At 41.7% G+C, this 25,659-nt stretch overlaps 1 protein-coding gene across 12 annotated transcripts in view; it reads left to right on the forward strand.

Moving 5' to 3' along the window:
• Positions 1 to 25,659, forward strand: part of TOX2 (TOX high mobility group box family member 2) — a 223,774-nt gene that overhangs the window by 157,266 nt on the left and 40,849 nt on the right. For 10 of the 12 annotated variants that reach the window (XM_028734869.2, XM_077929198.1, XM_077929200.1 and 7 more), the window contains one exon: positions 16,173 to 16,412. The exons of the other annotated variants lie outside the window; for them this stretch is intronic. In XM_028734869.2, the coding sequence (XP_028590702.2) occupies positions 16,173 to 16,412 (240 nt within the window). The remainder of the gene's footprint in view (positions 1 to 16,172; positions 16,413 to 25,659) is intronic. 12 annotated transcript variants of the gene reach the window in all.

The following is a 25,659-nucleotide window of genomic DNA, read 5'->3' on the forward strand; positions in this document are numbered from 1 at the left end:
TTGTTCATGCAGCACATAGTTAAACTATGAAACTCTCCATTGGTGAAGGTCATCAACTTGGATGGCTTAAAAGAGAATGAAACAGATTAAAGGACTATCAATGGCAACTAACTACTATGGCTATATTCTACCTCCACTGTTGGAGGCACTATGCCTTTGAATGCCATTTGCTGGAAATCACAAGTAGAGAGAGTGCTAATCCTCTCATGTCCTGCTTTTGGACTTTCCATAGGCATCTGGTTGGCCACTGTGAGAAAAGGATGCTGGACTACATGGGCCATTCGCCTGATACAGCAGGCTCTTCATTTTCCAGCAGTTCTATTTTCTGCTGCATTTTTATTTATTAATTTTGGTTCCGCTGGGTCCTCAGAAGAGAAGTGAATAATTACATCTTAAAGCAGAAGAGCTACTACTTGCTTTTGAACTAATTATCTGCAGATTGAGCCGGCTTCGACTGGCAACTGCAGTTATATCTAGCAACTACAGTTTTCCAGTTAAATTGAATTTTGTGAATCCGTTTTTCCAAGATATTCAGAGTTTCTTAAGCTAAAGCCAGTTGGAAATGTTATCTTCAGTGCAGCAGGCAGTCTGCAGGAAAAGTTGCCCAGGCATAGTTTACCAAATAAGGCAGCTTTGGTCAATTCACTACCGTCCAGATGTTTTGGACTACAACTCCCAACAGCTCCAGCTAATGCAATCATGTTGGCAGGGTCTGATGGGAATTGTAGTCCAAAATAACTGAAGAACCCCAGGCTGGTGAAAGCTGAAATAAGGGACAGTTTGGATCTGTGGTGACTGTTTTCTATGGCACTTTGGAATTGTGGGTTGCAAAATCAGGCGCCTCCATTTATGCTTTTTGACATTCCCGTTGAGAAATTTGAAACCACCAGTGCTTAGAAAAAGAATGGGGAATCTTTGGCTATCGGGGATACCAGTTTTATGTAGTTTCCATAATTACACTCCTCTCCTTTTAAAAATAAAGTTTTGTTTCATAAAACAGCAAAAAAAACAAAAAGGAAACATATAAGATCCAGTTCAGCTTCATGCTCTATTATGCCTCCTCCAGTATGTACCCACCAATACCAATAAGGTCAACTAAAGGTAAAGGTAAAGGTACCCCTGCCCGTACGGGCCAGTCTTGACAGACTCTAGGGTTGTGCGCTCATCTCACTCTAGAGGCCGGGAGCCAGCGCTGTCCGCAGACACTTCCGGGTCACGTGGCCAGCGTGACAAAGCTGCATCTGGTGAGCCAGCGCAGCACACGGAATGCCGTTTACCTTCCCGCTGGTAAGCGGTCCCTATTTATCTACTTGCACCCGGGGTGCTTTCGAACTGCTAGGTTGGCAGGCGCTGGGACCGAACGACGGGAGCGCACCGCGCCGCGGGGATTCGATCTGCCGACCATGCGATCGGCAAGTCCTAGGTGCTGAGGTTTTACCCACAGTGCCACCCGCGTCCCTATAAGGTCAACTACAGAGGCCCTTTTCCATGTGTTCCCTCAGTCTAAAGTTAGGAGAATGAATGCAAAAAAGAGAGGGGGCCTTTGCATTGGTGTCCATCCCTGCCCCCCCATAAACAATGCTGTCCCTAGGGAAGCTCACCTGCTGCCCACATTGCTTTTTCAGCACCAAATTAAGAGTTTTCCTTTATCCTCAAGCCTTTTAAGATCTGCTTTTAAGCCACTGTGGTACAGCTGGTGGTTTTAATGTAGGTACTTGATGGCTGTTTTTGTTCTGTGCTGTTAATGGTATTTTATTGTGCTGTTTCTGTATTTGAAGTTTTATACTAGTTGTCTTTTAAATTTATTGTGGGTTCGTGTCCTTATGCTTTTATTCTCATTTTATTTGTATGGCTCCAAGAGAATTTATTTTATGAGGCGTCTCATAAATATTATGGGCCTGGGGGCCACACCTCACTCTCACGTGCTCCCATCTCCTCTCCCCATCCTCTCTTCACATACTCTGGTTCCTTCCTTCAGTTCCTGGCTTGCATTAACCATAATTTGACCAGCCTTCTGAAATGGGTAAACTATGGTTTGCCCAAACCCTAGAATGTAGCATATGTGATACTTTTCTGTGAGGTCCCTTTGGAGCCTGTTTTTGAAGGAAAAGGAGGGGGGAAATAGCGCTTCATCATCAATTAGCGCCTTCTGCAATGTGGGAGAAGACAGGCAGGTTTGATCCTGGTTACTTTGAAAAACTGTAGTGCAGTAGTTGCCTTGCATGGAAAGCTTATTCCATTTGAAATGGTGCCAGGCCACATGCTCCGAGCAAAAGAGTACAAGAGTAATATCTGCTCTATATTAATTATGACTTCTGAAGCTTTGCCTAATTACATTCCCTCTCTTAAGATGACACAAATATTTATGAGTGGGACATTTTATTCTCGTTGTAATCAGTGACATAAATAGGTAACACCTTTATAAAGAGTTAATAAAAATATGTAAACACCGGATAGAGTGCAAAATATTGAGCAGTGTGCAGTAAAACATTCCAATGTTTATTGTATTAATTGAATATTCATGAGATGCCAATTTAAATTACAGTTCACAACTGTTGCTGTGTCTAATGAATAATTTAAACAAGTGTGGCCAAAGAGATTTCAACGCTGCATTAGCAAACTGCAACGGATTAGCAACAGAGAATTTATAATTAGCTTTGTATATCCTATAATAAATTCATTGGAAAGATGGTTTTAATTATCCCACATGTTAATTTGGAATAGAGTGCATTAATTTTCAACTAAAAAGTAACCCTTTCCTCCCAGGTGATGATTCCCCCCCTTTAATTTTGTAATTGCATGGCATTTTCTAGGTTTTCACTTTCTAAGTCTGATTATTAATTATTTATTATTATTATTATTATTATTATTATTATTATTATTATTATTATTACTGTAACTTGAATCCATGGGTTTGGGTCCTATCCCCTGGAGCATGAGAAAACAAGCTTGCTGCTTCTTCCATGTGGCAACCCTAGTTTAGATATTTGAAGGTAGCTATCACATCTCATCTCAGTCTCCTCTTATCCAGGCTAAACATACTCAGCTGCCTCAACCATTCCTCATAAGTCCTGGTTTCCAGACTTTTGATCATTTGCAGTTGCGGTGACTGACCAGGATTGAGACCTTGGGGTCATAGAGAATGGCTTGATGAAAATAACCACCCAGTGCACAACAGCTATGAAAAAGGCAAATTCCATGCAAAGGGGATCATTAAGAAAGAAACTGAAAACAAAATGTTGTTATATGGTGCAGCCACATTTGGAATGCTGTGTACAGTTCTCTGGCCAGACCTCAGCAAGGATACTGTAAAGCTGGGAAAGGTTACGAAAGGGGGCAGTCAGAATGATCAAGGGGGTGGAGCAACTCCCCTATGAGGTAAGACTTGCAGTATTTGGGACTTTGTGTTTCGAAAAAAATGTGAGCGAAGGGACCTGGTGGAAGTGTATAAAATGATAAATGGCATGGAGAAAGCAGCTAAAGTTTTTTTTCTCCCTCTGTAATCGTACTACAAGCTGTCAGGCTGAATGTTAGAGGATTCAGGACAGAGCAAAGACAGTTCTTCTTCACACAGCACATAGTTAAACTATGGAAATAGCTCTCATGAGAGACAGGGATGGGCAGCGTCTTGGATGGCTTTAAAAGAAGATTAGACAAATTCATGGTGGCTAAACACATGGATTGTTATGCCCTGCCTCCACACTTGGAGGCAGCATTTTTTATTTTTAAATTAAATTTACATACCGCCCGGTACCTGCAGGTCTCAGGGTGGTTCTCAGGATATGTATTCTGTTCAATGCCGGTTGTTGGAAAGCTCTTTTGCACTTGGGTCCTGCCTGTGGTTTTCCTGCAGGCATCTGCTTGGCCACAGGTTGCTGGACTAGATGGACCACTGGCCTGATCCAGCAGGCGGCTGTTCTGTTCTTATCAGGGTCAGCCTTGGATTCAATTGGGAACATAATGCTCTGTGGAATATGCAATGGTCCCTTTCCTTGTGAGTTGTTTTAGGGCTCAGGGTGGAGGAAGGATGGAAATATGGTTTGAGTGGAAGAATGCTTTGCCCAGATCCCAATATTGCTTCACTACACCCCAGGTATCCCATTGGTTCTTCATGAACGGCATATAAATGCTTTACTCCTGGGTCTTTGCTTGAATAGTGTAGGTTGGCCTTTCTTGAATAGCTCTCCTTTTTTTGTCCTGCAAAGCTGTTTGGCTGCTATCTCTTTCTATCCCTCCCACCTTTTATTCCCTGCTTGCCTACTCTGCTTCCTCCACCTGCCTACATCTTTGCTCCCGCAGCAATTTGGACGGATTTCTCAGCTGAGACTCTGGCCTGTAATGGGCTCCCTGGATCTGCTCCAGCACTCTGGCCAATTGCAGTCCTAGTCATCTCTGGATTATCACTTCAGCTTTCCATATACTCAGCTGTCTACAGGCAAGTGTTCCAAAATGGTGTGAAAGGGAGCAGCCTTTTTGAAACCCCCCTTCACTCAAAAGAACCCCTTTTGTACCCCAAATAAATAAAATGTCCCTTTCAGAACTTCAGTCTTAATTAGAATATACAGTGCAGCTCATTAGACAGTGGGAAAATTGAGGAATATTTCAGAGTGTATACATCTTCGGATGTGCATGAGAACATCTGTCCTTGGCATTCAGATTCTGAAAGAGCCTCTTGGTTTCCAGCGAATAAAGGAGCACCCCTTCCAGGTGGTATTGTTTAATTCCAGGTCGTTAGGTTAATCAGATCTTGCTGATGTTTGATTTGTTCTGTAATATAAACATTGACTTGGCACATGTCCTTAAGATCTGATTGGATAAAAATGCAAATGCTGCATTGAACATAGTGTTCCTTCTGGAATATTTTGGTGACACAGACACAGAGACAAAGAGAGGCAGCTTTTGAAAAAGCTTAATTGAAATATGCGCTGTTTTCTTTGAGATTCATCTGGTATATGAAAATAGGCAGCTGGCTGTAAAATGTAAAGTGCAGAGAGAGAAGAGATAAAAAGTTACTTTCTTTTCCCTAGTGCCCCAGAGGAATAAATTTTATTTTGCTTGGCCATGTTCTTAGTGAATCCTAATCAGCTAGAATGTCTGGTTAATACTTATTGATACGGTGTAGAGCAGCAAAAGTATTTTATTTTCCCTTGTTTTGCTGAAATATTTGACTTTCAAGGGAGTGCAAATTGTAGATAGTTGTATCTTAAATGCTTAAGTGGTTTTCTTGATGGAATTGCATATTTGGCACACAAGAGACGGAGACCCAGGTGGAGCAATCTTCACCTCGATTAATCAGGGATTATTTTGTTAATTTTTCATGAGAATATCCCGAACAATCCCAGTGCATTTCAGAGGTACAACTTTGTTGGCCCTGCCATGTTATCAGTCAGGCCAGAGAAGTAATGGAAAGTGAAGATGAAGATGTGTTCTAGCTAATCAACATTTTTTTAGGAAATCAAGACAATGTCATCAAATATCATACTGCCTAGTATTTAGTTCTTGGCAAACCAAAATTGTCAGTGATCATGCAATGAATAATTTAAATGCAAAATCATAGGTTCTGCATCTGCATGATTGATGACTGGCTCCTTTTCATGTAAGACCAGCATATTCATGATGTATTGGGAGACCTGCTGGTAACCAAAGTAGACATGGCATGAATCAATCCTTCCCTTACTTTGTGCTAAGGCAGAACGGGGGTGAAGGGTTGCTAATATTCCCTTCATATCCAGTGATTTCCCCCACCCCACCCCTTTTCAAAAGGAACCACAAGGTGTGGGAAGAAGAACGAGAGAATGAATGTACCCGTGTTGCCAGAGCAAAGGAGCCCACATCCCCTTGCCTTGAACCAGTCATACATATTGATAGTTGAAGTAGAATCCATTGGAAGTAATGCGATTCCGATGGCTGAAATCTACATCATGTTGTAGATCAATGCTGTATTACTTTCCATCCAAATGTTCCTCCACATAACCATTCTGTCCCACAACCAGACATGACTACAATGTACGTCTCACCACATGCTGCTATAAGGGTATTGAAAATTGCCAGCAGAACACAGCAATATAGGGAGCATTGATCCAACTGCCTGGAGGTAACTTTTCAGAGTCAGCAATGAAAGGGCATAAATAAGGAAGACTTGTGTCCATAGCGCAATGCATTTGGAAGACCAGACTCTAAATGACCAATGTTACTGTGTGACATGTTAATTGCAAGGGCCCGGGAACCCGTTATCGCTTTTAACATTTCTGAACAAAACTCCCTTGATATATTGCAGTGTGAATGTTAAAATGTAATGGCACACAACCCACCTGTGTGCATTTAATAGCATGGTGGACTGTATAACACAACCACAATGAGACTGGCCCAACTTTCTGCCACAATAGCAGTAGCTGGTATATATGCATGTAGCAGTGTTAAGATGCAAACCCTGTTTCAAGCTGGGACTAGTTCAGAAGGATCTTGGTTTTAACCTGGAATGGAGCCACACTTTTGTAGCAGTAATAATAATATTATAATAATTTATTATCTATACCCCGTCCATCTGGCTGGGTTTCCCCAGCCACTTTGGGTGGCTCCCAACAGAATATTAAAAACACAACAAAACATTAAACATTAAAAACTTCCCTAAACAGCACAACCAGCACAAGTTTACGTTTATTCTTTTATAAAGAATCCAAATGGCAGAGTAGCATCTGATTTTGTCATATCAGAGAGCTTTCTCTGTCTCTTCAATAATAAAGGTTTCTACATATATGGTGGTTTTTACACAATTCTGGCGTGTCATTTTAAACCTAAAATAAGAAGGCAGAATGGAGTCCATGAAATGTAATTTGAACACCACATGGCCCCCCAGATGCTCCCATCTTCAATTCAGATGAGTGGAAGAACTTGCATTGTCTCATCCCAGGCACATAATAGCCACATCTGTTTTAGCACTAAAGCTGTTAAGGATCCTAGGAAGATGCAATGCCGAAAAACACTCAGACTTGGACAAATTAATTGTCAGTTGTACATTTGTCTGCTCTCTTAAAATCTCAGGGCGTTACCTAGGATTTTACCTCAGTATATGTCCTGGGTGATATGCATGGATCTTAACATACCTTTAAAAAGATATATTTGGAGGAGGGGTGTCAGAAATAAATATTACATTTATTTACATTTATTGCTGATACATTTATAAAATGGTGTTTTCATATTTAGGCTTGGTGTCGCTGCGTGGTGTGGATTTTTAAAAAAATAATTTTAAATGCTGGATCAAATTTTGCAGTGAGGGACAATGCTTTCAAAATTAATTCACCGCGCTCCTCCCTAGAGAGTGATTTTTCTAGATTGTCTTCTTGTTTTTCCTATCCTGTTCTAAAATCACTATATTTTATGCTCCCTGCAATAAACTGTAGAGGCCTGTCATTACTTGGGGGCCTTTCACTTTATAGCAACACGATATCTAAAATGTCTAGCAAAGGCCAGAAGAGGCATAAAACAAGGTGGATGGGACTCTGCAAAAAAAGCTCAATAAAACACAAAAGCTCACGTGGGAAAATGTATCTGAGCTCTGGATACACATCATGAACTTTGTCACTATTGCTTTGTGGCACAGAGAAGGAAGGAACAGCAGAAAAATCTTTTTGTAGAGTGGATACAAACATTGGCAGGCCTTGGGCAAACTACCTTGCCACAGACACTTCCCAGCAAGATCTCTTCTGGCAGCAATAATCTATTGTGTAACTGTTTCAACATTAAGATTGTGCCGTATGAGTTTTGTTGCATTTATGTTCTGCTGCACACAGTAGCAGCCAGTGTAGACCTTCCAAGTATCTCTGTTTCCCAGGGACAGTCCCAGATTGACAGAAGCCGTTCCGGTTTCTGATTTGATCCCCAAATGTCCCACTTTTCCTTAGGACGTCCCTATTTTCACTGGAGAAATGTTGGAGGATATAGAGTTATCCAACCCTTGAGCCATCTGAAGGCAGCCCTGTATAGGGAAGTTTTTTAATGTTTCATGTTTTATTGTGTTTTTATGTACAGTGGTACCTCGGGTTAAGTACTTAATTCGTTCCAGAGGTCCGTTCTTAACTGAAACGGTTCTTAACCTGAAGCACCACTTTAGCTAATGGGGCCTTCGTCTGCCGCTGCAGCACGATTTCTGTTCTCATCCTGAAGCAAAGTTCTTAACCCGAGGTACTATTTCTGGGTTAGCGGAGTCTGTAACCTGAAGTGTCCGTAACCTGAAGCGTATGTAACCCGAGGTACCACTGTATGTTGGAAGCTGCCCAGAGTGGCTGAGGCAACTCAGTCAGTTGGGTGGGGTATTATCATCACCATCATGGAATAAGGCATCCCTGTTTTCATTAGAGAAATGTTGAAGGCTATGCCAGTGTGGTGGAGCATTGCCACCCACCTGACCTCTGGACAGATGAGCCGCTGTCGCTTACTGGGAGGGGTAAGGCAGCAGGGAAGCCAATGTAGTTTAAATGCACCAGATTGGCTCCACTGGCAAATCTGCACTGCACTGACCCTGTTGCCTTGTCCCTCTGCTTCCTGGTAAGCAACAGCCATGCCCTTTTGTGAGGTCAGGTGAGCACCACTGCTCCACGATGCCATAGGCTGCACAGAACATAAAGGGGGAAAAGAGAGGTTATCCCACAAGAGGCCAAAACTGAAGCAAAGTCACTGTCACTTCATTAGTGCACCACTTTTCCATCATCATTACACTCAAAGCTATTCACATTGAAGCATGACAAAACAACACCAGCACCAACACCACATGACTATGACTTGCCCATATAAGACAATCTAAAACTGTTTGATAGTAACAAGAATAAAACATCAATATAAAAATGTCACAATTACAGTACTTAATAATTCAATTAAACAAAGAACACACACCCTGGCCTTGATGGTAATAAGTGATAGGTAACAAAGCACACTCTCCTCTGGTGAGATAGGGTGACTAACCAGTAATGGGGGGAAATTGCATGCTACAGCTGCGTGTCAAAAATTTGGTGTGTATTGATGTTAGCGTGTGAATACAGATAATCTGAGTATATAAAGCCCCATACAGCTTGGAACCGGGATACATCAAAGATCACCTCACCCCTTATGTACATTTACAGGTATCTGCAGTGAAAACAAACTCCAAGCCATTTGTTTCATTTATGGCTCTAAAACATGGATGAAGCCTGGTACGTTAACGGGGCGTTCCCCGTTTGTTAAACACCATTTTCCGTTGTTTCCAGCAGCTTTTCTTAACACAGAGGCTGTGGAGATTCATCTTCATAATGAAGTGTTAATTGTGTTTGGATGACTCTTTCCCCAGTAATAATAGTGTGCCGTAACACTAGATCATAGCCCGTCAAAACACGGGATTCAGATTGCTGTACTAATATCCTCCAAAAAATAGTAACAGATTTGTGTCAAATATGGGGTGGCAGCAGAGAGGGAAAGCAATAAAAGTAACCGGACTTGTGGGGGCATGGGGGTGTTCTTTGACTTCCAAAGTGTGCAGTGCCCTAATAATGAATATTTTTAAGATTAGGCAATTTCCTAATTTAAAGTAGCCTTGCTTTCTTTAGAAGTGAGAATCAGGCTTAATGGTGAATGTTTTAATGTCGTAAGTTACCACATTGTAGAAAAACCTACATGTTTTAGGAGATGGAATATCTCAAATCTCAAAATTAGGCACATTCAGAAGAGATGTTCATCCTGCAAAGATGAAGGGGGGAAGCCATGCTGCAATAACTTCACCATGCATTCTGCTTGGCAAGGTTCTCAGCACCGTGCAGAATGCAGGCTTTCCATCGAGAGTACCATATTACAATACAGTAATGTGAACTAGCTGTGCCTGTATATGAACCAGTGATTGAGAGCTATAGCTGTAGGAAGCCTCTACTGTGTGATAAACGCACCCCCACAGAAATAAATTACTCCCTCTCTAAATCCTTCCCTACTGTTCCCCTCGTGTTCATAACAGGATGATCGGTTGAACCAAAAAGGTGGCTGTTACTTTAAAGGATAAATTAGTTTGACTCTTAACTCAATAATTAAAACGGTTATGGCTATGAGCCTGCAGGGATAATGTACTATTATTATAGTCATTTGTTTCAATTAAATGCTTACTGATTTCACAATAGCAGCTGGGCACCTGTGTGAGATAGCTATTACTCTGAACAAGACATCTCAAATTCCACCAGAAATTTGTCGCCTCTCCAAAGCATTTTCCATACACCATGAAAGTTTATTAGGAACAGTTACAAATTGGGAGGAGGAGTGGGTGGTAATTAGGGGTGTGTGTGTGTGTGTGTGTATGTATGTATGTGTGTGTATATATATATATAAAATCAATTTCTAGCAAAGTCTGAGGAGAATCTTAGGAGGAGTGACAGATATAGATTAGGTATCTCAGAATCTCTTTTCTGATTTGTTACCATTGAGGAAGTTGTTCCTGTGAACTGCTGAGTTGAGGTGAGAGTAGCTTTTGGTCCACCAAAGAAGCAGAAATATAAAATGCTTGATCAAGCTTGACAGGCCAGAATGTTTTCTTCTGAGAAATGCAGTAGTAGCTAATAATAATGGAGGGGCAGAGCATGTGCTATACTGAGGAGAGACATTAATGGCTGCCTTAGCAGAATGGCACCACTTTTTCTGTTGGTTAGTTACCTTCTTGCAAGGGAAAGGAAATAAATCATCCTTTGGTGATATCACAGTGAGTCAGAATTCCTGTTAATCCATGGTAAAATGCTCAGCAGATTTTTCACATATTCACCACAGTCAGGAAGCATGATTGCAGACCTCCCATGGGAAATCCCTTAACACCTTCATGTATTTTCTAGAATATGACTTCCTGGTATACTTGACTATGCAGGTCTCCTTTCTTAACATGTGGGTTTAATGGTGCTCATGTTGCACAAGTATTCATTGCAACATGACATCTGAGAACACTTTCCCCCCTCCAAGTTTGTGAGGTAGGTGCACCAGGAAATTTGTCTGGTTTCAAAATGTCCACTTCTTTAGCTGAAGCCAAACTGAGCCTAAACATATTTAACACAAACCACTCATACTTGGTTCATTAATAACCTTTCCCATTGCTACTGTTCATTATACCTTCCTTCCCCACCATTGACTTTTCCCTAATTATCTCCCCAAGAGACATTAGTTAACATGGTTAAAATTTAACTTGTAAACTCTTTGGGCCCAAATCCGGCTGTTTTGTTTATGCTATGCTAGAAAGTACCCTGGTACTCATGGTGCCATGTTAATATTCATTGTCTTTCTCTTCTCTCACTCTTTCTAATCTGCAGTCATCTCCAGGTGCAACTGCTTTCCCACCTCCCTCACAACATTTCCCCCCACATTGGTAGGTTTGACCAACTGGAAATGATTTAGTGCAGCTATGGCTTGCATTCAAAGCAGCACTAAGCCTCATACTCCATTATTGCAAGGATTTATGCTTGCACAACAGAACAATTTCCTCCTCTTCTTCTTTGGCACCTCTCCTAAATCTGTTCTGGGATTTCCCCAACCCCTCCAGAGGTGATTTGGGGAGTGGGTCGGTAACAATGTCTACCCACCATGAGGCATAAAGCACAGTGGGGCCCCAATCCCAAACTGAGTGTGTTCAGCTGGAATCTTCCCATTGCTATTAATGGTTGCTAGATGGAACACATACTCATTTCTGCAAATTTTCATAAGAAATTTTCTGCACAGGTCTCATATCCATAATTACACTCATGGACTGGTTCTGCTCTGCTGCATAAATAATATGCACTTTAAAGGGGGAAAATGTATGATTACATATTTAATGGATAAATGGAGCCGTTGTGGTCTACTGGCTCCATAATAAGAATTTTTAAAAAATATCTTAATATAGTATTTGCCCAAGAGACTAATGTAGCTGCAGATGGGAATGATATTTTAGATTTGTTTAAAACCCAACAATCTACATTATATCTTTCTACAATTATAAAATACATATTTTATGAACTTTCCTTAATTTAAATGTAAAATAATGAAAATACATTATTTTCCTTAGCAGCTGGCCCAATCATCTTCAGCGTTGAGAGCTTTTATTAAACAGTAAAAATCCAAAGTAACTCTTGAGCAATTTGCCATTTTCTCTAGACATTAGGATAGAGTCATTGCTAATAAGTTGATATAATAATATACTCTGGACTCATGTATGTACACACTTGAGTTCTCTCCAGATGATTATCAGCTGACAGCTTATCTCAGTTGAAATGCATTGTGTGATGTGAGTTGGTAAGAAAAGTTCCCTCTGTGGTGGGTTTCCCATCCTCTCATTGAAATAATCCCGAAGTGATGAGCGGATATGTGTGAACCAGCCCTGCGAAGCAAGTGTGAATGTCATTTCAATCTGGAGGAGGCTGAAATGCTGCGTCAGCTCCTTTGGAGCCAGGTAGAAATGGAATATAAAGGCAACAATTTTAAAAAATGTAAACTGAATCCTCATGTTTATTAAACAGAGCAGACGAGAACCGCTCTTGTAAAAATCACGCCTGTTCCCCATTCTCCTTAAGCTCCCCCCTTCAGTGACTTTTAAATATCTAAGCCCAACATGCTGTCTAGTGTTGTAGAAAAGCTCTTGATTCCCGACCTGTAGCAGTAAATCTGCTTCTGCATTTGGATTTATTTCTGTTGAAGCCTACTGAGCCCTCTCAGCTCTTCCCTACATCTCTTACTTTACGAGCTGCTAATGGAGTTGGCAGGAGTCCCCTGCTAATGAGAGATTGCACCTCAGTGGGCTTATCGGAAACGAAAATTGTTAATAAATAAAGCCCTGGGTCTTTAAACTCATGTTAACATTAATCAGATTAATATAAAAAGCACAAAAAAGTCTGGAAAATGTTTAAGACAGTGTTTGATTTCCCTCCTGCTGTTTTCTACTGTGTGAGAATCTGATTGTACCTAAGTATCTGGCTTAATTCCATCTCTGAAATGAGTAGAGAAACTGTGCTGTCCCAATGCCATTGCCTCTCTGTTAGCATACCAAACTAATGAATTCTTTGATATTACTTTTATAGGTAGAATGGGAATGACAGATCTCTGTTGTTCTGGGGTTTTGTCTCCAGCAAAGAAAGCCAAAATTAGGACAACTGTTTTTTTCTGGGATTTTTGGGGACCATACTTCATTCCTGGGGTATCCCAAAATCTGACGCCACTCTTCTTCTCTGCCTGTCTTAGGTCTATTGTAGAGTTTCCCATTCATCCTTGGGAAGAAGATGTCTGTTGCTCATTTCCATCTGTTAATCCCTTTAAAATTGCCCAATGAATAAAAGGAGGAGGCTAAGCAGCCGAAAACAGCTGAATTGCCATTTATATTAACATTATTATAGAGTAGGGACCAGACTAAATAGTGATCCCCATTGTTAGTGTTTGAGAAGACATCTGGGTAGGCAGCTATCTTGCTCCTTCCACTGGCTCCTTCAAAATCTGTCGCAGCTCAGAATATGATCGTCATTTGTTATTCAGGAGGCAGAGAATCTCCACAACACATTTTCAATTCTTTGTAATTAAAAGAATTGTCATGTGAGCCAGACCAAAAGTCCTAGTTGCCTAGCATTCTGTCCCTGTGAGTGGTTGGTCAGATAGACCCAAGGAAAAGAGAAATGTGGTGATAATATTCCCCATTTTATTGTATTCGTTGGCCATCAGAGGTGAATTGGCTTTGAATATAGATGTTCCATTTTAGCCATTGTTAGAATTGTCCTGTACCTGATCCTTCTTACCCACTCACACACACTTGAGGACCATGGTGTGGAATTAGAAGTGTGATGTCTTAAGCAGCATAGCTTGTATCCAACACAGCCATTGGCTGAGCAGAATGACTTCTGATCACATAATAGAACTTCTCTTCTCCCTCACCACACCACCCCCTGCAATCTGAGGACACACAAAAAGAAAGGGATAGTCGCTGCAGAGACAGGATGGATTGAAGGTTGGGGTTTTTTTCTTAGGATGAGGATTGAATGCAATAGGGAGGAGCTGGGGGAAGTAGTAGGCTGCTTATGTGGTGGAAAGGAGAGATAATGATGGATTGAGGGGAAGTTGGCAACTACAAGGAGCCAACTCCATGGGGTCAAGGAGTCTTCGCCCCCCCCTTCAATATTTGAGGGGTTTGGGCACCCCCAAAGTTGATGTGCATTGTCATTCAAATAGTGTGCATGTACCGTGTCATGTGATGGATTATGCAGGGAAGGGCTTACTTGCCCCCCCCCCTATATTTTATTCAAGTTGGCACCCATGGGAAACTAGAAGGTGACCAGAGTGGATATGACTAAGGGCTGTAAATGGGGCAAGAGAGTTTGCTGTGAAAAGCAAAGGTGGGAACTTTATAGTCAATCTGATACATAGTCTATAACAGCAGACAGTACCAGGTGTTTCAAATGGATTACAAGAAAAGCCAGAATGAGCAGATATTGAGTACTTTGGATATAGAACAGTCTCATTCCCAAGCAAGCCAGCTAAAGACAACCCTATGGTGGTATGGTGTATAACTTCCAACTTATTTTTTCTCTCCTATCTGATACAAATGAAACACGGTTACCAGTGAGAATATTTTAAAAAACACACCACCCAGTTCACTTCATACAGCTTAGCCTCAGGCTATTTAAGTGCTAGTGCCCTTTGTGGTCTTTGGCTGCAGGTTTCCATTTTACAAAAATGGTCCCATTTTTAAATATTAAATGTTGCAGGTTGTATTTGCATAGGTTGCATAGGCAGACAGTATTCTCTGGATGGGTCAGAAATTCCAAATTTGAGTAAGGATGTTGTTGTTTATAATTCTTCAATGAAATTTTCAAGGATTGTTCATTTTACGGAATAAAACTATGTTTTCAGCTGAATTAAGTGAATGATTTTTTTAAAATTAATATTAGTATTGACATTATTATCACTGAATTTGGTCTTCAAGAATTTTTTTTTTAAAGAATACATATATACTAAAAATTATTGTATAGGGCATTCATTGTCATTCTTTAAAATGAATTTGATGTTTCCCTTTTCTAACCCATGATTTTGGAACTTCTTTCCAGACTCCTCTCACTTTCTGTTTTCAAAGCATGCCCCCAGTTCATCAAGTTTAAAATTACTATTTAACTTAAAAAAAAAAAAAATCCACTCCAACTGAGAAAACAGACTTCACTGTTTTACTACATCAAGTTTAACATTCTGTTACTACAAAATATTCTATGGTCCTTTGGATCAAAATTTGGAGTCTCCATCTCTTTATGTTTCCTTAAGTATTCAAGAAGAGAGTCCTGCGTTGTTGCTGTTTACAAGCACATGTTTTGACTTTGGCTTTTTAAAATAAAAACAATAACATGTTTGATTTTTTAAAAAAATGGTATGGCCATTTTGAAAAGGAAGCAGTAAGGACACAATTGGCAAACCTGCTGCACTGTGCTGACACAGTTTGGCTTTGTGTTGCCCCCAAAACCTGACACGTCCCAATTCAACAACTGAGCATTGCTGACAACTGTCAGAGGAGCGCTGCTGCAAGCAACCTCTCATTGTAGTGCTTCCTGTGGGTTGCATGGCATTTGAATCCCATGGACTGCCGGCCTGTTAAGATACCATAAGTTTCATATTAATATTAACCATATAGTATACCTTTTTATTTGGCAACCATATGTTGCCAAATATTCTCCAAATTGAAAATAAAATGAAAACAAAGATGTGTAATCCATTGCACTGTTCTGTGTAATGAAACCGAGAGCCAGCATGGTGTAGTGGTTAAGAGCGTTGATTCGTAATCTGGTGAACCGGGTTCGATTCCCCGCTTCTCCACATGCAGCTGCTGGGTGACTTTGGGCTAGTCACACTTCTTTGAAGTCTCTCAGCCCCACTCACCTCACAGAGTGTTTGTTGTGGGGGAGGAAGGGAAAGGAGAATGTTAGCCGCTTTGAGACTCCTTAAAGGGAGTGAAAGGCGGGATATCAAATCCAAACTCCTCTTCTTCTTCTTCTGAGAACAGCAAAGAAAGATCTCAGTGCTTTAAACTAGGAGTAACTTTTACCCAGCATGGAACAGATTAGTTTTTGCCAGTTGATTAACTTCCCAGTAACAACCATGCCCAGCCTGCATCATAATATAATTTTTATAAGACAATAAATATAAGACAATTTTAATTAAAAAGTAATATTCTCCTAACTCAGATCCAGGAGATGGTCCACTCAGAAGCCACTTCCTATGAGTCCAACCATCAAGTTCCCCTGATCAATCGAGCAGGGATGTATACCGGTCACATGAGTGCCCTCAGCCAGTCACAGCTGATTTCTCAGATGGGTTTGAGGAGCGGTGTTACCCATGGTTCCCCATCACCCCCCGGAAGCAAATCTGCTACACCATCTCCCTCCAGTTCTACTCAGGAAGAGGAGACAGAATCACATTATAAGGTACGTGCAGCCATGCCTGTTTTGACAGACATAGTGTTTGACAGTGGCAGCCAGCCTGCAATGGCGGAAATAATGTGCAGCAGTCAAACCAAAGATATTTTGTTTTTCCTGCAGAGAGAGAGAAGGAGAGAGACACACACACACACACACTTTCTTGATAACTAAGGCTGTCTGCAAAGAATATTTCTAAGCTAAGAAATTGGAAGACATGTCAGATTTGCAAATTATATCAAGCACAGTAGTGCTATATTGATGCATATAATAAATAGAGCAATTAAGGTAGCTAATTCAGAAAGAGTCTTTTCCCCCTAAATCTTTTTCTGTCTCACCGAAGATGCCAACTGTATCATTTTGTCCTGTCCTTCCAGGTTAGGACTATGACAATAAATGCATGGCTTAGTATCCCCTCACACAAGATTTTTGCCAGTTGCAAGCATTTTTTTCTGTAGAAGCAAAATTCTCATATTTGTTTGGAGAAAGAAAATGGGAAAACACAGATATCCAGCTGGGGTTTCAGTTGAGCAGTTTGCCACCTCATCACCAGAATGAAATAACAGAGAAAGCTTTCACTATATTTTAACTCAGATAGGTTTGGGATTTTTTTATTTTATTTTTATGTAATAATTGTTAAGTTAGTCGGTAAAGCAGAAGGTCTGTTAGGCTTCAGGGGAAATTCTTGCCATTCTGCTTTGGATAGCAGTCAATAGATTCTGGATGTGTTGATGTTAGTGAGCAGACAAATGGAACGAGTATATGTAACATAGAAAGATTCTGTGAAATAAAAATCCTCTTCGTATTTTAGACTGTGAGGTCATGCTAATATATATACATATCCTCAGCCTTGTTTTTTATTCCACATTTCCTAGAGAAACAAACCTTTGTAAGAGTAGCTTTTATCTACATAATATATAGAGTCAGCCTCTTGGGCTTGCCGATCAAAAGGTCAGCAGTTCAAATCCATGTGACGGGGTGAGCTCCCATTGCTCTGTCCCAGCTTCTGCCAACCTAGCAGTTTGAAAGCACACCAGTGCAAGTAGATAAGCAGGTACCACTGCAGCAGGAAGGTAAATGGCATCACTGTGCTCTTTGGCAGTCATCACAATCCTCCCTGCACCAGTTGTGGTTTAGTTATGCTGGCCACATGACCCATAAAGCTGTCTGTGGATAAATGCCAGCTCCCTTGGCCTGAAAAGCTAGATGAGCACTGTACCCCATAGTTGCCTTTGACTGGACTTAACTGTCCAGGGGTCCTTTACCTTTACCTTTATTTACCTTTACCTATATTACACATTGTTCATGATCTGATCTGTCACAAGTTAAGTCCCCTTAATTTCAGTTGTAATCTGTGGTATATAAAGGTAAAGGTAAAGGACCCCTGACAGTTAAGTCCAGTTGCAGATGACTCTGGGGTTGCGGCGCTCATCTTGCTTTACAGGCCGAGGGGAGCCAGCGTTTGTCCGCAGACAGTTTTTCTGGGTCATGTGGCCAGCATGACTAAGCCGCTTCTGGCGCAACAGAACACCTAAACCAGAGCAGACCACGGAAACACCATTTACCTTCCCTCCAGAGTGGTACCTATTTATCTACTTGCACTTTTTGGCATGCTTTCGAACTGCTAGGTTGGCAGGAGCAGGGACTGAGCAATGGGAGCTCACCCCGTCGCGGGGATTTGAACTGCCAACCTTCTGATCGGCAAGCCCAAGAGGCTCAGTGGTTTAGACCACAGCGCCACCCGCATCCCTCTGTGGTACATAGAAGTGCTTAACTTAGACTAGATTGTGCCCACTGCTTTGATGATTTGGATGTTTAGTTGTGTATCCTATTATAAGCAGAGCGATTGTTGTCCATAAAATGTGTGCAATATAATTGAGTGATAGATTTCCATTTGGATTCTTCATGCAATGTAACCTGGTTCATATATAATTATCACAGTGCATAGTTTATAGTCTAAACTATAGTTGATCACACCAAGAGTTAGCCTTGTGCTACTCCCTCCTTGCCCCTCCCTTTCCACCCCAGCTTTGAGGAAGATATGGTTTGTTAAACTGCGGTTCAAGTGCTACTCACAATCTAGGGTATCAAAACAAGCCCTGGGCAGATACCCTACATTGTAAGTAGCACCTTTGATATAATGGGAAACTATCTGTGATGATGCTAGAGGACACACTGAGACTTTTTGCCTCCCCAGCATTGCTTAGAATCAATCCCACGTTCACAGAAAAAGAGAGGTCATTCTTTGTTTTATAAGCAACAGTGAAAGAAGGGGGTGGAGGGAAATAGAGGACAGACCAAAGAGTAGAAAGAAGTCTTAAAGGAAGTTTGTGACTAGTCAGAGTGTTTGTAGGACGCTCTTGTACATGATCAAAAAGTGTACCCCTGAACAAAAGTAAGCTTGTCAGTAGGAGGTGGCGAGCCGAATGTTTAGAAGGTATTTTGAGGTCTCCTCTTCCATGATTTTAAAACAGGGATAGGCAACTTGGTGCCATGCAGATGTTCTGTACTACAACTCCCATAAACCCTGATCATTGCCCATGCTTACTATGACTGATAGGAGTTATAGTCCAGAACACAGGGTTGTCTATCCCTGCCTTAAAGTCCGGGTAGGGAACTGTAAGTGGCTGCAGAATGAAAATTTTCTGTACGCATTAAAGTAAATTTCTACAGTAAAGTTGAATTTGTGACAATAAAGGATAGTTTGGCATATATTTCTGAGAAATAAGTGTCCCTTCCGACAAAAATGAAAACTAGTGATCTTCTAGCACCATCTACAGCATATTGGAAGAAGCCTGCTGGAAATTTAGTTGAGAGCTAGGAGAACGAAGCCGTTTGCTCCCTTCCTATAACTTCAGATCCAGAAGACACATAACATATGAATCTGTGTCATTATAGTCCAGTGGTTCATGTGGCTGAAGAAAAGGCTGTTTCCATTGGGGACCATTGGAGTACAGAAGCAGCAGAAGAGGGCCCTGAACCCCTTTCACATCAACCATTCCCCTGCTCCAATATGCCCCTCTACCCCAATGGCTTCCTCCTCTCCTTGCATTTTATCTCTTTTAACGAACCACTCTGACACTGGGCCTCTGGTCTTGCTAGAATTTGATTTCAGTTTATTGGCTTTCACCCAGTCCATTACTGAGTCAGGCACCTCCTGTTTCATATGTCACAGGAGCTGCGTGTCATCAGCGTACTGATGACGCTGTGCCTTACCCTTTAAATTCTTCTTTGCAAGATCAATAAACTGACCCAAGAGCCCTTTTTATTCAAAAACAACATGGCCCCAGTGCTCAGATGTTTCCAGAATTATACTTCAGACACCATGTTCAATGTATTATTGTTCCTTTGTGGTTCATTTTTTACTTTAATTTCTGAATTGTACCAATGAGTACAAATTGCAAGTTAAGCCTTTGGACATTGTTATTTCTATATTTGTATTTTGTGCTGTTTGTGTCTTATGTAAAAGTTTGTTGTTCAAATAGTCCAAACCAGGGTTGGAGAACCTGTGGTTCTCTATATGTGATTGGACTGCCAACTTGCAAACACCATGAGGAATGGTTAGGAATTGTGGCAGTTGCAGCCTAGCAACATCTGAGGGGTCCCAAGTTTTCCACCTCTACATGTTGTATTCATTTTTGTGCTATCTTTTCAGCAGCATCACTGAGCTTAGATCTGTCATATCATAATTTCCCCCAAACCACTGTAATGCAGAAGAATTGAATTTTGATACCTCTTTCACAAGGCCCTCTTTTAAATTGGGTGCAGTGGGGGCTCTGCCATTCCACTCAGCTTTGCCACTCCCAGGTAGGAATTAGAATTGCTGCCATAGTCAACAGTGAAAACTGTTTACTCTCACCTAGTTCTATAAAGTGGTAAAATGTTGTCAGTGAAAATCCGTTCCCTCTAAAAATGTGCTGCTTCGGTTATTGATATTGGAATAGTCTTTCCTTTGGGGAAAATATTAATTGTAGTCATTGGGCAGATGAGACATATGTCCTGGGGCTTTTAATGGCCTTCCAGACAGTTCCACCAATGTTCCTTCTTGTTTTCCTTCTGAAAATGGTGCTATTTGTGTAGGTCTCCGGTGTCTAGAAGGAGAAGAACAAGCTGTGACTGTTGCTTTGTTCGCTGCATTGGTAATATTCTCTATTTGAATTAAGTTTAACTAATGCTTTCATTTTTGTTTTCAGTAAGTGGCTTTGAATGGCAGTAGATGTTTGATTTGAACACGTTTAGCAAAAATATTGGGAGAGTAATCTTGCAGCAAGAAGCTGAATACACAGTGTTACTGGTCTCTATGCTTGTGAGAAACCAGTTGCAGTGTAGGGGGTTGTAGTGATGTTACTAATGGGGAAATGGAGCTGGGGATATCCGTCTGGTAGAATATATGGGCAATCAGGGAATGGGGCAAAGGAGATGCAGAGCCACTCAGGAGAGCAGAGCAGAGCCTGTCTAGACTTCGTAGCTAAGGCCAAGCCTGATAAGATTACCCTGTTCTGTGTTTTGGGTATGTCTTCTTAGCTGAAACAAAATATGGGCAATTCTTCTTAGTTAAAACATAGAAACAATTTTGATTATGTTCAGAACTAACAGTGCTGCTAAAAGTCCATTTTTTATTTTTGTTGTATGCCAGCTTAGTGCGTGAACTTTAATCCATTATTGCTTGATGTTCATGGCATGTTATCAGGGACTCAGTGCATTAGCAAATATGACGAGAGTGCTTTGTGCTATAAAGGCTTTTAAGGTCTGGGCTACACTGAATGATGAGTGAACTCTTGCCAGCCCAGTAAAGCTTCAGCAATGATGGGAACCTGACCTACCCTCTCCATGGCTTCATGCAATTGACAATTGTTGCTATACTCTTAACGTCAGGCTTAAAAAACATGGCAGACATATGCTTGTGCAGTTGCCTTTCTCACACTTGTTGTACACAAAAAAATGGATCCAAGATTCTCTTGTATATGTGAACCTAAGAACAGGAGGAGAACAGTGCAAGAAAAGGTCCTGACTTGGAGTCACTTAATTCACTGTATAGGATACTGAAAATTTCAAGTCTCTTGGAACATGTGCAGCTTCCTACCAACACTGATGGTTAAGGCTCATCCCCATGTTATGTTTTTATACATGCAGAACCACATGCATGTACAAAGACATGTGTATTTTGGAACATGGACTTGCATTTTTTCATTCCTGACTGTATGTTGGGAATAGATATCCTCCCTATTATTTGTGTAAGGATGCCAGAATACACAGTCACAGCCATTTGCATTGTATTAGTGGTATCGAATGGTGTCCAACCACTGATGGAACCTAACCCTATGAGTGGAGCAGAGGAAGAAGAGAATTTTCGGCAGTCACCCTACTGCAGCCCCCTGCACTTCACTAAGTCTGCTCTGAGCAGAGTGAAAAAAGTGCGGTGGGGGAATTGCCAGTGATGCCTCCCTCTCCTGTTCCAATGATAGATTCCATCTTTTGGTGGACAGATACCACTGAATACCATCACATGATCTTATTTCTGCATGTGACATAAGTATTGACCACTGTGGTTACAAAGTTAGCATGACTTTCTAAGCAAGCCCCCTGAGCAAATCTGCCCAAACCTTCTAATAAGAACACCCAAAGTAATATTGCTGTAAATCCATTTTCTTATTTGAATTTGTCCTATTAGCCCTGTTGCATTTACTCCTTCAGTAGGAGAACTGGGAATCTATCCACAAAGCTGCATGAGCCCCCCACCCCCGATGGCACTGTATTTTCTGCCTGTGGCTTTTACCACTTGAAATCCTGTTTTCACAGAAAAACTGTTTCCCCTCCCTCATCCCGGTTTTCTCTTCTTACTCAAGACTTTAGATTCAGTTTTTAATTAATGGTTGCAGAACTGAAAAGGTACGTTCGATAAGTAACATCCACATAATTTAATACTTAATTACCGAATGCAATATGCACTTGGTTTGGTATTTTACTAATTACTTAATTAAATTATTACGAGGGCTGAGCTGAAAGAGGGAGGCTTCTTGAAAACATTTGGTAACTGCAAAAAGAGCCTCCTTTTTTCGATGGCTTTTCACAGGTCAAAAGTATCCAACCACAGTGCAAGGTCAGTGACTATTTAGAGCAGCAGGGGAGTGCTGGCCAGGTTGCCCTGATAACAGGGCTGACAACAGTGAAGGTAGCTGCAATGAGCCCCTGGGGCTTGCCCCTTCCCAAATAGCATCATGCTGCCTGTGACTTTATGACTGCCTCAACCAGACCGGCTGGGATCCAATGTGGTCTGTAGCTGGGTCTGACAGCAAAACTGGGACACTGGCAAAGGACTCTGCCCAGAAGCACCAGGCAGCACAGGGCTCTCTCAGATGCCAGCCCAGCAGGCAGACACAGGTTTTCACGAGGTCCAGTGACAGGTGGAGAGAGGAAGCAGGCTTTAAAAACCCTGCAGCATTCAAGGAATTGGGAGACCATGGGAGGAGACCCTGAAACTAGGGTTTAACTGCATCTTGAGGGGAGCCCCCTTTGAAGACTGGTCACCAAGAGATCTCCCCTCCCAGACCCTAAAGAAGATGACTGAAGGCAGATACTCGCTCCACCGGATCCCATAGGGAGGGTTCTGAGATACCCTCTCCAATGCTCCTATTCCCAAACCCAGCATTTTCCCATAGAGTGGCGTGGCATGGGATTGAAAAGAATCTGCCTGAAAAACCCATTTGAGAAACATTGCAAAGTTTTTGGTGAGAGTGGGTTTGGGTTGGTTTACCTTGCTGTCCTAAACAAGGTGGTGAGTTGTTGTTTTTCTTGTAAGCTGTTGGGAAAACCTTGTTGGGCCTTACACAAGAATCTGCTAGTCCCTCTATTCATCAACCACCTCAGGAAAACAGGGAGAGTAAGTCCTCCCTTCACCCCAGAAAACACTGTGTTGGGAAGGGAGCATTGGCCAGTATAACCAGTATTAACCAATGCTGATCAAGACAAATTACTCTGAGGGATAGTGGGAGAGCTAGGCAGGCCTGCTGGGGGAACTGTGGAAGAAAGAGAACAAATGATTCTCTTTTTTTCTTTGCTCCCCTTCTTTTTCTCCTGCAACTCATCTCCCCACAACTCAACCCATGATTACAGAAGGGCCCACACTTGTTCCAAAAATTCCTGACCCTGATAATTCTGACTTCTTTTCTTGGAATGCAGCTTTCTCTTAGACCCAAATCTTCTTTCTTTTGTCCCCCCTTTTATTTTCTACAGATACAATTAAAAGCAATATACATCTAGATTTTTGTAAAGTAAAACATCAACATTAACTGAACACCCTAATAATAGGGTGAAACTTTCACTTTTAAGAAACCAATCCAGTTTCTTTCTTTCGATTAATAGCATTGTGGGTGGGATGGAGGAAAGAGGGCAAGAACTCTTGCGTCTTGTGGGTAGCTGTCCATTTGACGAATGCCAGCACATTAAAAATGAGCTTAATGGCCAGTCAGGACTAGGTGAGCAGAGAACATTATTATTCCTGCCCTTCCCACTTTTCTCGGACTGTTCCCAATAAACATGAATTCTTTTACACTCGGCAGGTTTCAAGCACTTTTGGCAGTAGTACTTGCAAAAACCACCCTTGCAGAAGTTTCTCCTGTTGGCTGAGTGACTGACAGACTGACATACTGGATTACTCCCCCCTCCCTTTAATGGTTTGGTATTCAGATTTCATTGCGTCCTAACTTTTGAGAGTGCTTTTTTGCCTTCCTTTTTTCAAATTGCATATTCTTGCTAAAGTTTATATCCACTGTACGTAGCAGAGTTGTTGAAGTGCGTAAAGTACCTGCCATCGAGGTGTCAGAAGCAGTTATGAATCCAGCTTCATTCAGAGAAGCCTGTCTGCCCTTTGAGAGCAGGCTCTGCCTTCTTGCGTGTATGGTTTTAGGTTGCATTGTGTGCTTAGTAGTTGACTCCAAATGCATCATTTGACTTTACTCTGTTATTTTTCTAGGGAAGTGGGGATTGTGTTGCTGTGTGGTCTTGGTGTTTAGTTACCTATCCATTATTCAAGCATATCTCTATCTCTATCTCTATCTATTTGCAGATCTCTCTCTCACACACATACGCCCCTCACAAAGTAACAAACTTTATCCAAGGAAACCTGTGTCTAAAAGGGCAACGCAGCCAACTAGTATTATATACAGGGACATGGGTTAAACCACAGAGCCTAGGGCTTGCTGATCAGAAGGTCGGCGGTTTGAATCCCCGCGACGGGGTGAGCTCCCGTTGCTCGGTCCCTGCTCCTGCTGACCTAACAGTTCGAAAGCACATCAAAGTGCAAGTAGATGAATAGGTACCACTCCGGCGGAAAGGTAAATGGCATTTCTGTGTGCAGCTCTGGTTCGCCAGAAGTGGCTTAGTCATGCTGGCCACATGACCCGGAAGCTGTATGCCGGCTCCCTTAGCCAATAAAGCGAGATGAGCACCGCAACCCCAGAGTCGTCCATGACTGGACCTAACGGTCAGGGATCCCTTTACCTTTTGTATTATATACATGATTTGGTTGTGGATTTACATTTGCGTCAAGGGCCAGAGATAGGTTGCCCCTCTAGTAAGTAGAGTGCTGTTGTGCTCAGGTCTTGCTTTTGGACTTCTCATAGGCAACTGGTTGCCCACTGTAAGAATAGGATGCTAGATTAGATGGGTCGTTGACCTGACCTAGCAGCACTCTTCCCGTGTTCTTATGGTGACAGCACAGATTAATAACGATCTGCACTAGAACTCATTGGTTCCTTTATTTATCATAGAATTGTAGAGTTGGAAGGAACCCCGGGGGTCATCTAGAACTAATCAGTGGTTCCACATGTGCAAAGACTGTTCCCACCCACCCCCAGCATTATCTCTTCCACAAGCTAGCTGGGAAAAAATGAGCACAAGGCAATAAAGTTATTTGATCTATTTGATTTTTAAGTCACTCTTTCACCCAGCTGAGAGCCCAGAGCCATGTGCAGCATAATTAGACCATCAGCTTAAATTCCATTTAAAATGGAAAGCATGGGATTAAGGTACTCTAGTTCTACCTGTGCAGCTACTGGGTCCCAGGGCACTTCATTCCCAAAGGCCTAGGTGAATAAATAAGTCTCTCACTAGATTCTAAAGGCCAGCAATGGCAATTGTATGTCTCCAAGGAGGGAGTTCCAATACCTGGAGGCATAATCTATACAGAACTATACAGCCAGCTGCAGAATAAATGATGTGATCAGGGCAAGCTACATGTTAAACTTGTAAAGTGACT

This window comes from Podarcis muralis, chromosome 5, assembly GCF_964188315.1.
Source record: "Podarcis muralis chromosome 5, rPodMur119.hap1.1, whole genome shotgun sequence".
Lineage (NCBI taxonomy): Eukaryota > Metazoa > Chordata > Lepidosauria > Squamata > Lacertidae > Podarcis > Podarcis muralis.